Source organism: Grammomys surdaster, unplaced genomic scaffold, assembly GCF_004785775.1.
Source record: "Grammomys surdaster isolate TR1022 unplaced genomic scaffold, NIH_TR_1.0 752, whole genome shotgun sequence".
Taxonomy (NCBI): domain Eukaryota; kingdom Metazoa; phylum Chordata; class Mammalia; order Rodentia; family Muridae; genus Grammomys; species Grammomys surdaster.
Genome location: NW_021605171.1, coordinates 5,031,016 through 5,047,432, shown reverse-complemented (window position 1 = coordinate 5,047,432; position 16,417 = coordinate 5,031,016). Strand labels below are relative to the sequence as shown.

The following is a 16,417-nucleotide window of genomic DNA, read 5'->3' as shown; positions in this document are numbered from 1 at the left end:
TCTTATATGACTGGAAGGCTTCATTTATGTGTGTTCATTATTAAATAATTCTCAGGGATGTATTTTTCCAATACCAATGTTTCTGAAGAGAATCCCTTTTTTCTAATAATTTATGAATGTTGCTAACCATATATTATACATATATTCAATGGCTAGTAAGTATTTTAAAATATTTAAAGCCCATTTTTTTGATCCACAGTGAAGCCACAATAGATCACAAAAAGACATCCATTTACGTTATCTAGAAAGAGGGAATCTTAATTTAAGAAAATACCTCCAAAGGATTGACCTGTAGGCAATTTATAGGACTTTTTTTTTTAATTAATGACTGATATGGTTTGGCCCCACACACAGTAGATGGTGTCATCTGTGGTAAGAGTGTTGGCATAGTATAAGAAAGCAAAATGAACAAGCCTTGTGGGACAGGCCAGTTGGAAGTACTTCTTCATGGTCATTGCTTCAGTATCTCCCTCAAGGTTCTGGCTTGAGTTCTCCCAGTTAATGAGTATTTCCTGAGAGTCGTAAGAAGAAACAAACACAAATTGCTTTTGGCCATAGTGATTTGTCACCACACCCAATAGAAAAACAAACCCAGCTTAGACACCATCTAAAACTGAAGATAAACATGATGATAAACATGAACTGGGTATCTTCAGTGTTTGATCCGTATATTTATTACCAAAAATAAAACAGTATATTCATGGTAGACATTCCTGTATATACAAACTGACCATCTTCTTACAGGTACTTCAGGGTCTTTCTCAGTATATTTCCCTCTCTTTCTGTTCCTCTTTTTCTTGTATAGCTTTTACAAGACTGCTATAGAAAGGCCAATAGCACATATTCCCATTGTTACAATAGTTTAACTTTACTGTGTTTACAAAAATGTATATATCTGATAACATTAAAATGTAAAATTTTCTTAACTACACTATATTTGTTTAATTTCAAGGTAAAATTTCAGATTATAGAAAATTTAGGAAGATATTCATGGAAGAAAAGGTTAGAGTATTGAACAGTAAATTACTTTTGAAATGTTGGAAAACATGTCCTAAATTATCTGTTGATAATTTAGGAGGACAATGTACTTTTTGAGAACAGAGAATAGTCTATCATTTAAAAGACAGGATAATCAGACAAACCAACCATGAATTTTTGCTCTCCTAATGAACAAAGGGAGAAAATGAGTTAAAGTCGATTTACTAGCACTACCTCTGAAGAGAAATTTGAGCACTATAATATACAACTTAGAAAATTTATAGTGCATGCTACTCCACTTTAAATCAGGATAATTCCACATTAACACACAACTCATATAATGTTCTAATGCTGGTATCTCAGGAACTTTTCCCCTGGTAAAAAGAGGTCACTAGTAGAATAGTTAACATGGCTTTCCTTTTAAATGCATTACAACTTATGGACAGAATACATAGCTCTTTTCTAAATAGCATTGGATGTACCAGATGCCTCCAAATGTCTTCTTTCAGTAGACACCATGCTTTAAGCATCTACGTGTGGTTTATGTTATATTCCTACTGATAAAAAGTAATCTACCAAAGTAACAACATTGTACAGATTCCCATCAACTAAGAGCTAATTACCTGAATTAATTACCTAGAGAGTTGAGAGAGTTGGAACAGAGCAGCTGCAAAATGTGAATGGCCTGTCAATGAATTTTATACAGCACCTAACTAATGAATTTTGATTATGTATTCAGCAATAATATTGTAAAGCAAAGGTTAAAATTAGACCTTTATGGTAGGAATCCATCTAAGAGCAAATTAGAAACAGTGTAGCAGTTGGGTTTTGTTGTTGTTGTTGTTTGTTTTTGTTTTGTTTTGTTTTTGGAAGAATAGCAATAGCTCACAGGAATAAGACCAATCCTCAAAGACTCAAGTTGGGCAGAAGTAACAGTAGTCTCAAGGCTGAGCTAGATGAATGCCAGCTAGAATGGAGAAATCATGTGACTAACTAATATGCTAAGTGCAGTGATGGAAGAAAGAGCACCAAAGCAACTGTAAGAGCCAAGTCAGAGACGCGCTCCACTTGCAACCGGAACCCTCGGTGCTCCATGAGAATAAGTGAACTGCAGTGGTTTTCTCTTCTGCTGTTCAGATTTGTGAACCTGAATCTGCAGATCATGTATCGTGACATACAGGCAAGATGGGCTGGACCTCACATTGTAATCCCATAAAGACCATAGTAAGGGCAATGGTGAAATGATGAACCATTTCCAAGATGTTTGTGCAAAAAAGAAACATGAGTGTTGTTTATAAATAAATAATGCTAATATCTCTAGAGACCTTATGATTGCTCTGGGGTGAACTTTGCTTGTATCTTTCTGTCTAGGAGGGTTGTGACTTTCAGTGTGGTTCATCCTTGAGCCTTTTGTCAACCTTCTCAGAAGAAAGAAGAGAGATAAAAATGTATTCTCTGGATACAGAATTTCTATGTTTAAAGCTCAGAATGTTTTATTTTTCCTCTTCAAATATAAAACAATAGATGTGAAACACACCATGTTCGCGATTTGTGTCTTGTTTACTTTAAACGGGTTTGCTTTATTTCTGAAGTTTATTTTCCCATTATCCTTTCTAAGTGAGCTGTTTTGAGGTAAGGATTGAAATGGAGCATCTTTTGCTCAACTCCTCTTTGGATGTGCTAAGAGTCTGCATATTTCCATTTCATTCTTGGCCCTGTTTCAGAAAACAACTGAACATTGATAACAATCAATGTCTCAGCTGCCTCTTTGAAATAGAAACCATGCTGCCCACAGCTACTGTTATCTTGTTTAAATGTCAAGTAGACTAAAGCACAGAAAGAAAGAACAAGAGATAACATTCAAGGAAGAAGACAGAGTCCAGGGATTTGTGTGTCTGTGTTGCCAGAGTTGGGAAGGACTTGTCAACAGCAATGTTAACCACTGTGTGCCTTCTGACCTACCTGGGCTTGAGATTATAGCCACAGCAGTGTTTATATGTTTGATTGGAATATCAGTTTTGTTTTGCTGTACTTATCTATAAGGAAGCATAATTCAGCTTCTGTAAATTGTCATCTATTCAGTTTAGATATCACAATCTATGTCATCTGTTTCAAGATCTAACCTCAGATTTTCATTTACCATGAGAATCTTGCAACAAGAATTTGTTGCAAGATGTGTTTATAATGTGGACATGTTTTGATACTTATTAACTATCACATGTTTTTTGCTGATACTGGTCATTAGATGTGATACGCTTAGCAACATTAACTGAATTGTCAACTTCAGTAGGAAAGAATGAACCATTGATTTTGTTTCTTTTTCATTTAGCATTACATTTCTATTATTTACAAAGTAATTAGATTCATATAGTCGGGCATCATTAAAGGTCTTACCTGTCAACAGTGATTTCTCCTCAGAACATTCATGGGGATTTGGGAATCACCATTGGAAATGCAGTATTTGTGAAGTAATGGCATACTAAACTATCCACACATTTTCTTATGAAGCTAGTTTTGATAAAATTTCACAATTTTTGCTTTTTAGGAAATCAATACATATTATAAAACTCACAAGTACATGTTCTCATGTTTAGAAAATACAGGGTTAAACAGTTAAAATAAATATTTACTAGAAAATTTCAGTTATTATTATACTAATAGTAACTACTATTACTTTAATTGTATTATAGTATACTAATATCATGACTTTCTAAGTGCTTAAACAATTTAAAAATGATAATTAAATTATTGTAATTATTTTTAGCTTTTTTACAAATCATATTTTTATTATAATTTATTATCCCAAGCTCTATTATTCTATTTTCATAATGTGACAGCTATTGTATCTTGACAGGGCTCATGCGACTAGCCATTCCATTTACTACATAATGTAGATACTGTTACAAATAGCAATCCATACTCTGGACTGCAGCCCCTCTAATCCTAGGTTAACTAAATACAGCTTATAATTTGTATTTTCTATATTATCAGTAATGCAATTGAGGAATAAAATATCTTTAAAAGCATTATAGTTGGGGATAAAATTAGGAAACAATTTCAGCAAAGTGACTAGATATAAAATTAACTATAACAAATCAGTAGCCTTCCTTTACATAAAGCATAAACAGACTGAGAAATTAGGGAATCAACACCATTCACAATAATCACAAATAATATAAAATATCTTAGTGTAACTCTAACCAAGAAAGATCTGAATGAAAAAACCTTCAAGTCCCTGAAGAAAGAATTCGAAGAAGACCTCAGAAGATGGAAAGACTTCCATGCTCATAGATTTGATGGATTAACATAGTAAAAATGGCCATCATTATTACTCCTGGATAGTCACTGTTGCCAGTCAGAGTTGTTGGCCTTTATTTCTATGTATCCTTAAGGGTCGGAGGGAATGTCTTTACTGCTTGAATAGAATCATCTTTGGTAACTCTCCAATGATGAAATAAGAGTTTTTTTCATGACAGATTGCAATCTATAAATCCAATATTTAATGATTAATAATATACAATCCTTGGCATATTCGTGTGTGTGTGTGTGTGTGTGTGTGTGTGTGTGTGTGTGTGTGTATGTGTATGTGTATGTGTGAAATTTTTGAGCTTTCACCCATGCAATACATAGTTATTAGAATACTGCTGGAAACTAGGTACTTAGAATTGCGCAAAACATGCCTAAGGATTCCTCAGTGACCTGAAAGATATTACAACATGGCAAGTGAAGTACCAGGCATATACACAGGCTGTTACTAGATGGATGAGAAGAACAAGCACCCTGAAGCAATAAAAAACATTTGGAGAGGGATATCGAAGTGGGAATGTGTGGGATGTGTATTGTGCAGAACAGTGCATTAGCCTGAAAAGTTGGAGTTCTCATGGTCAGTGATTATGAACATTTTGTCCAATCTATTCTGCTATTCTACATGCTTCCCTACTTTAGTGTTTTAGTTTCTATTCAGTTGATGTGATTAAAACTACCCGGACAAAAGCAGTATGCCTCTCGCTATCCCATTTACAGTATGTTGTGCTAGGGAAGTCACAACAGCATGAGCTTCTAAAGCTAGTCACAATGTCTTCTCATTGGGAAAAGACCAATAAATGCTGTCGGGGTGTAGAATTCTATATATATATATATATATACCATGACTTTTAAGATATCTTGAATTCAGACTTATTGACTTAATATTCCTTCATAGAAGAGGACATTGGGATGAGTCAGTGGACTCTTACCTGAGATTCTGGCCTCTTCCATTGATTGGAAATTTGTATTTTAAATTATTAGATATTGCAATTGTTATGTTAATGAAACATGTATTTTATAATAAAAGTATGTCTCTGAAATATTAGTCAAATTTTCTATCTGATTATTGTTTTAAATAAGCATAACCTGATACTTTGTTTCCCATTATTTTAATAGCAAAGAAATTTGGCATAAGTAGCATTGACAATAAAGGTTTTGAAGCATAGAATTGCCATTTTTGTCAATAACCATTCTCATCTTACTGAATATAATATGCTGAAAGAATGAAACCCTTACTGCAGAATAGAAGTTTATAGTAACTCAATAGAATTTGTGAACTTTCAAAGAAAATAGTGAATTCTATATTCTATAGTGTCTTTTCCCTTAATTAGTTTAACTTAGTTAAATCATGTAAGTCAAATGCTTCATGTTATCATAGTTAACTGTGTTCAATTAACAGCTTCCTCACACACACTATCATTTATGTACATATGTATATATGTACGTACTTATGTATGTATGTATATATGTATGTATGTATGATCGGTCTATCTACATTCCAAACACTGCCCTCCTTCCTGGTCCTTCCCTCACAGTGTCTCTTCCTCATGCCATCTACCTTTTTCCTCTGAGAGTTCCCCCCCCCAGAACTCCCCCCCCCACTTCTGCATCATCTCCACAGGGTTAGGCATATTCTCTTCCACTGAGGCCAGACAAGGTAGCCCAGTTAGTAGAATGGATAACCATGAGGTAACAGATTTGGTGAAAGCCCCTACTTCAGTTGTTGGAGGACACATATGAAGATTAAGCTGTAGATCTGCTCTATATGTGCTGATGTTCTAAGGCCCACCTGTGTATGCTCATTGGTTGGTGACTCAGCTTCCCTCTGACGGGTCCAGGTTATTGAGTCTGTTCATATTTTTGTGGAGTTTCTATGCCCTTGAGAAACAAGGATGAGAGAGGTTCCCAGGACCCAAAGTGGATGACATTAGCCAAAATTCTCAACAGCAGAGAGATAGAGCCTGCAGAGAACATGTCCAGTAGACTGACATGACCTCCAAATGAGGGATGGAGCCATCCACCCATCTCAAAATCTTTAATCCAGAATTGTTCCTGTCTAAAGGAAATGCAGGGACAAAAAATGGAGCAGACACTGAAGAAAAGCCCATCAAGAGACTGCCATACATTGGGATCCATCCCATTCGCAGACACCAAACCCTGACATTATTGCTGATGCCAAGAAGTACTTGCAGACTATAGTCTGGTAGAGCTGTTACCTGAGAGACTATGCCAAACCATGACTAAGACAGATGGAGATACTCACAGTCAACCATTGGAATGAGTCAGGGGACCCCAATGGACGAGTTAGCGGAAGGACTGAAGGAGCTAAAGGAGATTGCAACCCCATGGAAAGAACAATAATATCAACTAACTGGAAGCCCCAGAGCTCACAGGGACTAAACCACCAACCAGCAAGTATATGTGGGTGGGTCCATGGCTCACATACATGTGTAGCAAAGTAGTGCCTTATCTGGCATCAACTGGAGGGGAGGCACTTGATCCTGTGGAGGCTTATTGCCTCAGCAAAGGAGGATGATAGAGTGGTGAGGTGGGAGTGGGTGAGGGGGAAACACTTTTTTAGAGTTAAAGAGGATGGGTTGAGGGACTTGCAGATGGGAGACTGGGAAGGGGGACAACATTTGTCATGTAAATAAAATAATAATGATAATAATAAACTGGATGCACTAAATCTCATGGAGGAGAAAGTGAGAAATACCCTTGAACACATTGGTACAAGAGGCAATTTCCTGAACAGAACACCTATGGGTTAGGCTCTAAGGTCAGCTATTGATAAATGGGACTTCATGAAACTGACAATCTTCTATAAAGTAAAGGACTCTGTCAAAGAACAAAACAGCAGCCTACAGATTGAGAAAAGATCTTCACTAACTCAACACCTGATATAAGAATAATATCCAAAGTATATAAAGAAGTCAAGAAGTTAAACTCTAACATGCCAAATAATACAATTAAAAATGGATTACAGAGCTAAGCAGAGAATCTCAACAGAGTAATCTGCAGTGGCTTAAAAACTGTTCAAAGTCTGTAGTCATCAGGGAAATGCAAATCCAACGACCCTGAAGTTCCATCTTACAACCACCAGAATGGCTACGATCCAAAACTCAAGTGACAACACATGCTCAAGAGAACATTACTGGTGGGAGTACAGACTGGTACATCTACTTTGTAAATCAATGTGGCAGTTTCTCAGAAAATTGGAAATAGTTCTACCTGAAAGCCCAGCTATTGTGCTCCTGAGCATATACCAAAAAGATGCCCTACCCTACGACAAGGACAATTGCTCTACTATGTTTATAGCACCTTTATTCATAATAGCCAGAAACTAGAAACAACCCAAATGTCTCTCAACTGAAGGATGGATACAGAAAATGTATTTTATTACACAATGAAACACTATTCACCTATTAAAAACAAGGACATCATAAATTTTGTAGGCAAATGAATGGAAATAGAAAATATCATTCTGAATGAGGTAATGCATACCTAAAAGAACATGCTTATTATGTACTCACTGATAAATGGATATTAGCCATAAAGTATAGGACACCCATGATACACCACACAGACCCAAAGAAGGTAAACAAGAAGGAAGGCTGAAGCAAGGGAGCTTATAACTCATTTAAAAGGAGGAATAAAATAGTCATAGGAAACAAAAGGAGGGAGAGAACTAGGTACAAAAGGGTAAGGGGAGTGGGATGGCAGGATCAGGTGTAGGCAGGAGAAAGGATAGAGATAGGAGCTTGGGGAAAATCTCTAGGAAGTCCCAAAGACATGGAAATGGACAGGCTCACAGAAGTCAATACTGGTGACCTTACATAAGATGTCTAACAGTGGGACTATAGAACCTGGTGTAGTAAGGCCAGACCCCCAGTGGAGGTATAACAACACCAAGCCACCTACAAAACTTTCAACCAAATTTTGTCCTGTCTAAAAATATAGAGGTCCAAAGATGGAGCAGACTGAAGGAATGGCTAACCGTAGGGATGTATCTGATTCTAAGGTCCTGCTCCACAATTGGTTCTTGATCTATCTGTAAAGATGCCATAGGACAATTGCTGAGCAGAAAGAATATGTGAGATTTCCAGATCACCACGACAATCGAGGGAAAGCAAGTCAATAGGCACCATAACCTCGTGATTTCTGATTCAATTTCTGCCTTAGTTTCCTGGCTTGATTTCAATCTTAATTCTCTTCTATGATGTATTGTAACCCAGGATATGTAAGCTGAATAAACCCTTTCCTCCCACAAGTTTGTTTAATCAGCGTTCATCACAGCAATTAGAAGCAAACTAGGACATGTTCCTTACCACTGAGCTACCTCTCTACATTCCTACCATTTTCTAGGTAATCATTTTCATTTTCCATATGTTGATAGACAACTGTATAGGAAACTGTTCCAATATTTATAGGAGAAAAATGTACAATTTTGAAAAGGAATATAAAAATGGTACAGTGCATCAGACAATTTACATTGATTGATGAATTCCACAAAACAGTTGAGAATAAAACTTCATATGTTTACTTAATTGATCCATATCTATTAGATAGAAGAAAACTAGCCAGTGTGAGGTTTTTTTCTTTGTTCTGTTGTTTGATTTTTTAGTTTTTATTTTACATTGCTCTTATAGTATCAAAAAAATGATTTAGGTCCATGTATATGAGGTATCTTTGGTGTTGTTCATTTTAGTTTTCTCTGAAGGACCCTTCTTCTATTGTTAACCCAATTAGAGAAAACTGAATATGCAGCACAGCTGCAATGAGATGATTAATCACAGTGAAAACATCTATATTCATGGACAGATTACATATGTAAGACAATTCCTTTAAACACTAATTCTGACCATGATTTTCTCCATCTTATTATAAACTTTTCTATTTTCCTTGACTTTACCTGTTGACAAATGTAATGATTTTTGATCTTGCTCTCACACCATAGATCATATCAAAGGTAGAGAACCTGAAAAATATGGTCATGAAATGTTAGGTCATGAAAAAGACCCCAATAATAGGCAGGCAAAATAAGTACTATATTTTTTAAGGCAAAGCAATAACATTCAAATTTTTGCTGAGTAGCTTATCATTCACACCATATGTGACTCCTCTCAAATTTGGAGTGGAAGCCACTGCAAATGGCAGTTTGCATAAACACTGTTGCTTTGATTTCCCTTTGGGCACCTGGGAATTTGTCTATCTTTTCCCCTTTGCCTGGTGATATTTTAAAATGTAACTGTCGTGTTACCTTGTGGAGCACTTGTTTGCATTTTGAATATGAAATGTGCAGTTCAGCACAGTTCGGTGTGCTCAGAATGATCTCTCCAAAGTGTAGCTCACTTGCACATTTGATAACTACTGTGAATACAAGCTTACTATCAGAAAGGGCAATCTGTGTACTTTTGTGGGTGATGTAACTTCGGAGTACAAAGTTTCCCCTGAAGAGAAAATTGAAGGTCGGTAAAAGAAATTTTTTTTGTGCAGACAACACATATGTACAGTCTCTGAGGCAGGATAGAATTTAGCACTTCACAGGGCCAAAGGGATGGCAGTGTGATTGGATCAAGAGTAAAGGACAAGATGTGGAGAAGTAGACAGTTGTTGCATCATGAGAAACTTTTATATTATGCCAAGATATTTTTTACATTGTGTTTTTCTGCATCTGGTTGTGATAAAATAACCAGTTGTGTGCAGATTTTTATCTAAAGGTGAGGTATTAAGTTCTTATAACTTTCGCTTTCTCTCTGTCTTTCTGTTGCTCTGTCTTTGTCTCTCTCTGTCTCTCTGTCTCTCTCCCTGCTCTCTCTCTCACATACACAAACACACCCACATACATACATACAGAGAGAGAGAGAGAGAGAGAGAGAGAGAGAGACAGAGAGACAGAGAGAGAAAGAGACAGAGAGAGACAGAGAGAGAAAGAGACAGAGAGGGAGAGAGAGACAGAGAGAGAAACAGAGAGGGAGAGAGAAAGAGAGAGAGAGACAGACAGACAGACAGAGACAGAGACAGAGACAGAGAGACAGAGAGAGACAGAGAGAGGGAGGGAAGGAGATATGGAGGAAGGGAGGGAGGGAGGGAGAGAGAGAGAGAGAGAGAGAGAGAGAGAGAGAGAGAGAGAGAGAGAGAATTCAAACTAGAGTTTTCTCAAAACAACATAGACACTGTACAACTAAAGGAAACTCATGATTAATGAATTGTGTAATCACTAGATTTCTGTAGATAATTCTTGAACAGTTTATGTTATCCTCTAGTATACCAGTTCATTAATCTATTTTTATGTTTCTATGTGTGTCTTAGTATTCTTCCAGCTCAGTGTAAAGTCAACATAGACAATCCAAGCTTTAATGAAATTAGATTTGGATAACAGTAGCTTTCCCAAATTGAGTTTTTATTTTATTATTTTTAAAGTTTGATTCTCAACAAATCTGGCTTGGAACTCTGGTTTGTTGTGTTTGTTTATTGCATTGGACAATTAGAGGTCAGATGACTATGACCTGTCTGTTTCTTGGAGACTTGAAAGTCACTAAGATGACTTTTCAGATTTCACTGGAGATGTCACAGAGGTGCATGTTGGGTACAGACAGCCCCTGAAGTGAAAGACATCAGGTGTTCTGGACGCTTGAAGAATGACACACCTTTGGTACCATTGCATATGTTGGCAAGGGAATTAGTGTGTTTTGGAATGATTTGAAAAGTTCTTTTATTTGCAAAGTATGTTTTTCATTGTCAAAATGGTATTACTAGTTACAGAAAACTGAGGGTAAAATTACAAAAATGCTCATATTTTCTGTGGCAAGGCAATATTCTCTAAGGCTCCTGTACTTTGTGTCAAGTAATACATTTTCTTCTAAACTTGTCTATCCTACTGAAAATATATTTATATTAACAGGATTGATAAAAATAAATTCTTATCTCACAAAGAATCCCAGTAGCAAAATTCTCAAGTCAGTTCACTTCAGTCGATTAAAGTTCAAAGTTTTAAGTACCAGTTCATACCCTCAAATCCTCTAGGTTTTGAGAATACTGTTGGTGCTACATTTATTATTTCAGCTGTTATTTTTGTGGAAATTTATTTACTTAAGTTATGGTTTGAGAAAGGTCCATAAGTCTCAATTCAGTCTTACATAAATATAATTAAAATGTAAAACATAAAGACTCTATCAGCCATTCCAGAATCAAGGAATATGTAGCTACCATCACACAATCCTACAATCAGTTGCAGAGGTGGTCTGAATGAATGATGTATAGTGGAGAGTGTAGTCTTTGCTTTTGTTTGTGGTAGTTTTGATGATTAATGAACGACAGAACCCAGAAATCAGAAGCTGGACAACAGTGTGTCTCTGTCCCTAGTACAGAAGCTGTGTTGTTCTGTGGACCTTGGCCACTTTTGATCAGAGCAGAGCAGCACTGGGGATCTACTCTTGCCAGCTAGAGAAAGCTAGGACTACCTGTGAGAATGGTTTATGCTTTTGTCATCGTAGGAACATTTTTGTCATAGATACATGGATGCTTTAGGTACAATAATAGTCTCCTTTTGAAAACCATTGATATGTACAATATTGATTATACTATTAACAGTTATTAAATATAAGCCATGTGATGATCAGCATCCTAAGCATAGAAAATAGCAGTACAAGAAGTTCTCCTGGGGATAAAGGCAGCTTGGCATTCTTGCTGCTAACAAATCCTGCCTGCTTTGCATTCACTATGCACTCATAGTAGGTCCACTTCCTCTTGTACATGTAAAATATTTCAGGACGCTCTCATTTAAAGTCATTATTTGGAATCAGTTACTAAGAAGTGCACAGCTAAGAAGAACCTCCTGAGCCAATGGCAACATCTAATTGTCACAACTTCAGCCTCTGTTACTTTCCTCGGAGTATGGATGTTCAAGGCAATTGAGAGATGTTTTCTAGCATTCTTTCTTTCCAAATGCTGAAGTATAAAATGTGGCTCATTTTGTCTTTTGTGTGTATTTCTATATCTGTCCCATCTTAGATATTTGACTGTTGTAGAGATCGTCAGTTTTCATGTGTGTGTATGACATACGTATATATACATATACATATACATATACATATGTTATGAAATGCATGACATAAGCACTAGCAACCTATGTTGGGAATGTACAAAGCATTGCCTTGTTTCTTACTACTGTATTCAGACAAAGATGCCAAAGCATAATATTTTCTTAATTCTTTTACAAAAAATCAGATTACTTACAGAAAAGCAATTTAAATTCTGAATTATATAATTTTGTACTACACTTTTACTTTTATTGATAATTATAATTTGCAAATACAATTTAAAGTGAGGAGAAAATTGAACTATATATAAGTATGAATAGCTTGCTTTGAGAGTTGAGTACTGCCCCCTATCATGCTATCACCTCATTCCTGTCAATATATTCCAATTTGAACAAGTCAGAAGTAGGCATAACTGTATCTACACTGTGTGTCTGAGGAAGATGAGGAGGAGTAAGTAGCTTTGGAATTAGGGTTAAGTATAAGATATGTCCCGACAGCCATGCAGTGCACCTTCATGGAAGCGTAGCTGATGTGTTCATAGCTCTCACATCCCTTGGGACCTGGTAAGGAGTGTGTATGTTTTACTAATCAGCAATCCACACATGTTAAAATATTTTTTTTGCCAGTTTAGAAAGTATAGTTCTTCATGCAGCCTCTGTTTGAAACATTTCCCTCTACCCTTCCAAGTTCTACAGGTGGGGTAGGTGAACTAGTCTAAAGGAAGATGGTTTTATTACAGATATTACAAGATATTAACAGGTACCTATTTCATGTCCAGGAAGCACCCAGAGAGGAGTGACTAAAAGGGCAATAAGAATTGAAATTCTTGAGCATCTTAATTAAAGAAGGGTAAATTGTACAGAATTACTAAGAGGAAGAAAATGGCGGTGGTTTTAGAAAAGCAGGTTATGGTATGAAGATAAAGGAGAAAATAAATGAAGACAAGGCTGAGTTAGCACAGCCTGTTAGAATCCACTGCTCTACCTCACAACTGAGGCATCAGGAATTGTCCTCTGGAGTCAGCATCTGTCACTGGTAGAGAAAGTAAGAGGGAGCTTTGGAAACTTGCATCTGATTTTAGACACATGTGTTGTGTGGCGGAGAGTACAGTGCATGGAGCAGGGGACTTTTCTTGACCATTCATTTCGTCAGTTCCCTTCAGGTGAAGATTGGGCCTCACCCTAAACAGGTAGTTTTCAGGCATGACCCTGTTTTCTTCCTTCCCATGCCACTGTGGAATTATGTGATTTCTGCGTATGCCACTGTTCTAATATAAAATCCTTTGTATGTTCTTTTTCTGACTAAGACTGTTATTGGTTGCTTTAGTAATTTAAACCAATAGCTATTAAACTAATTTCTTATAGTTCTGTCTCTGAATATTTTCATTCAAGTTAATGTAAACATCAACAGAAACTTTAGATATGACATTTGTCTTTCAGTGTTATTTGTTGTCTCAACTTTTGTTAATGGTTTAAATAAGTGCCGTGTATAAATGAAATTATGATTGGGGAAATATATTATAAAATTGTAATTGTCATTGAATTTTACCACAAATTATGTAATTAATAATCTCTGCTGAAGGTCTAAGAATTTTAAAGACTAATTTGAGAAAATGACAAGGTTCATAGTCTTTAGTGTCATATTAATATTGACACCAGATGAGATGGCGTTTTATGCACACCAAATTGTAATATATTTTTTTAATCTTGTTTTTTAAGGAGCCTTTCCCTGAAAATAACAAAAGACACTGATCAAGAGGCCCTGTGTTCCCATGTGAGCCACATGCCCAACAGTCCCTCTGCAGACTCGCCCCTGCGAGGTGTGGAGGAAAATGGAAGCATAGATTCCCTGCCATTCAGACTGATGCTCCAGGAGTGCACGGCAGTGAAGACGCTGCTACTGAAGATGAAGAGAGTGCTGCAAGAGGTAGGGCTGTTCTGCAGTTAACCCTCATCCTTGCTATTCTGCAACAGGTCTGTAGACCTGCTCATACCCCGCTCAGTCGCTAATGGGTGCATTGAGGACAGATCAGGTGTCCTCCTGGGCCTTAGCTCTCCTCATATTCCAAAAAAGCTTCCAGTTCTGCTGGATAAACAGGTACTTAGAAATTCACCCATAGGTCCCCAGGTTCTATGAAAAAGAAGGTTGAGGACCAACCTTCCCTAATCTGTCAGTCTAGGAGAAATGGGCGTCAGCTATGAAGTAATCCACTTATGTCACTGTCAATGGATTGAGAAGTCTGAGTTTTCTTCACCTTGATTTTACTGGGGACTTATCTACATTATATTATAGAGGAAGGTTTGTAAAAGTGATTTTGCTCTGATCATAGTCATTCCAGTATACCCAAGTTTGCAGGTGTTAATGAAATGTCTGATGAATATATTTGAACTCTGACAGCCTCTTGAGAGCCTTTTCACACCTATTGGTTTCATGTTATCCTGTAACAGTGTCTCTACCTCTTTCTCATTTGTATTAATCAATTATATGGGGGTATCTATAACTAAGAAACTGGAAAACACTGTATATTGAGGATTTCAACACGTTTTTACAGGCAAAATATATTTAAAATTTTAATAGAATATTCCTTCATGAATGACTTACACAATCTCTATATTATTAACATGGATGTGCATGAATAAATAAGTTAGATTATCTCCATCCTCTGTACAATCCTGAAATATGCCCCTCTGTGAACATCAAAAAGTTAATAAAATCTGTTATATTAAAAGCTACTAATCTTGAAGTTTATAACATTTAATTCTTCTACTTTCTACCTCTTGCTGGTCAGGATTTTTAGTAAGAAATCAATACCCGTGGAAAGGCAGAGGGAAGAAATGGCAAGGTGTGTTATATTATATACCTTTCTGGAGTACTGAACTTTATCATTCTAAGTATATGCGATTGCCACTGTGGGCTTTGAATTTACATAGAATGTTTCATCCTCCTGTCTGGGTTCCTCATTAAGCAGAAATGAAAGAGAATTGATTCATACAGGTGCTGCATTATAAGCAATAACCCCATGTTTGTGCTGACTTCTCCCAGAGCTCTGCATAAGTGGGGCCATGTGATCCGCACAGGGTGCAGTGCTCAGAATGAACATTCTCGTAGATACTTCTAAGGAATATCATCCACCAACTTGTTCTCTAAATCAGGGATTCTTTTAAACTGCAATTTTCATTTCATCACCAAATTTTAATATATTTTATATTAATAAAATCAGTTTTAATTAAAAGTTCTACTCTTGTACTGGTTTTTAAATATTCTATGGTAAGTTCCCACAGTATTTGAAATATGTGATCTTCCAAATTACCTATGTCTATGGAGCTAATATTTCCTGTACCATTTGGATATATGAACACAATTTTGTGGGCTTACTTATAATACTTTAAATATTTTAATTTTTGTTGTTATTGTTACTTTATTTTATGTACATGTATGTATGTGTGTTACAAGTATGCATAGTACCATCAGTGGACAGAAGAGGGCACCATATCCCCTGAAACCCAGTTCCTATGAAAGAGCAACAAACACTCATAATTGCTGAGCAGCCCCTCCTTCCCTCTAATGTAATTCTTACTAACATATTTTACCCAATATCTTATTTATTATAAAATGTTTTATTTACAAATTACACAGAAAATATCATATAAACTAAATCCTGATAGCACATTCATATTTATTTTGTCATTAATAAAATGTTGATCATATTGTAGATTATGCCAAGTAGTGATTCTTATACGTTTTAGCCATATGAATAGTGAACTCATCCAGCTCTGTGAATCCTCTTTGCAATGCTAGACTATAGCATGGAATTTCAGTTGAATACAATTCTTAGAGTACATCCAGCACTGAAATTAGGGACAACTCTCTCTTGCTGCAGATTGACGTCTTGGTGGGAGCAGCTATGGATGTGAGCAGTGAATGGGACTCTAGACTAGAGTCAGTTTCAAAAATCTTACTGCCAAGTCCCAGCCTGCAGATGCTGAATGCTTTCCAACAGACTTTAAAGATATTACTGTAGACAGAGCTGACTCCTCCCTCCACCTGAGGACTCATCTTGAATATTGAGAAATCAGCCTAATCAGCCTGTA

The 16,417-nt window shown here is 36.4% G+C and overlaps 1 protein-coding gene across 2 annotated transcripts in view; it reads left to right on the top strand.

Annotated features, from left to right (window-relative positions):
• Nucleotides 1-16,417, top strand: part of Ccser1 (coiled-coil serine rich protein 1) — a 457,615-nt gene that overhangs the window by 220,373 nt on the left and 220,825 nt on the right. Inside the window, exons 5-6 of one of the 2 annotated variants that reach the window (XM_028782451.1) lie at nt 14,045-14,252; nt 14,506-14,593. In XM_028782451.1, the coding sequence (XP_028638284.1) occupies nt 14,045-14,252; nt 14,506-14,532 (235 nt within the window). In that variant the 3' untranslated portion in view covers nt 14,533-14,593. Of the gene's footprint in view, nt 1-14,044; nt 14,253-14,505; nt 14,594-16,417 lie in introns of those variants that run through there. The other variant, XM_028782449.1, reaches the window with a different exon arrangement.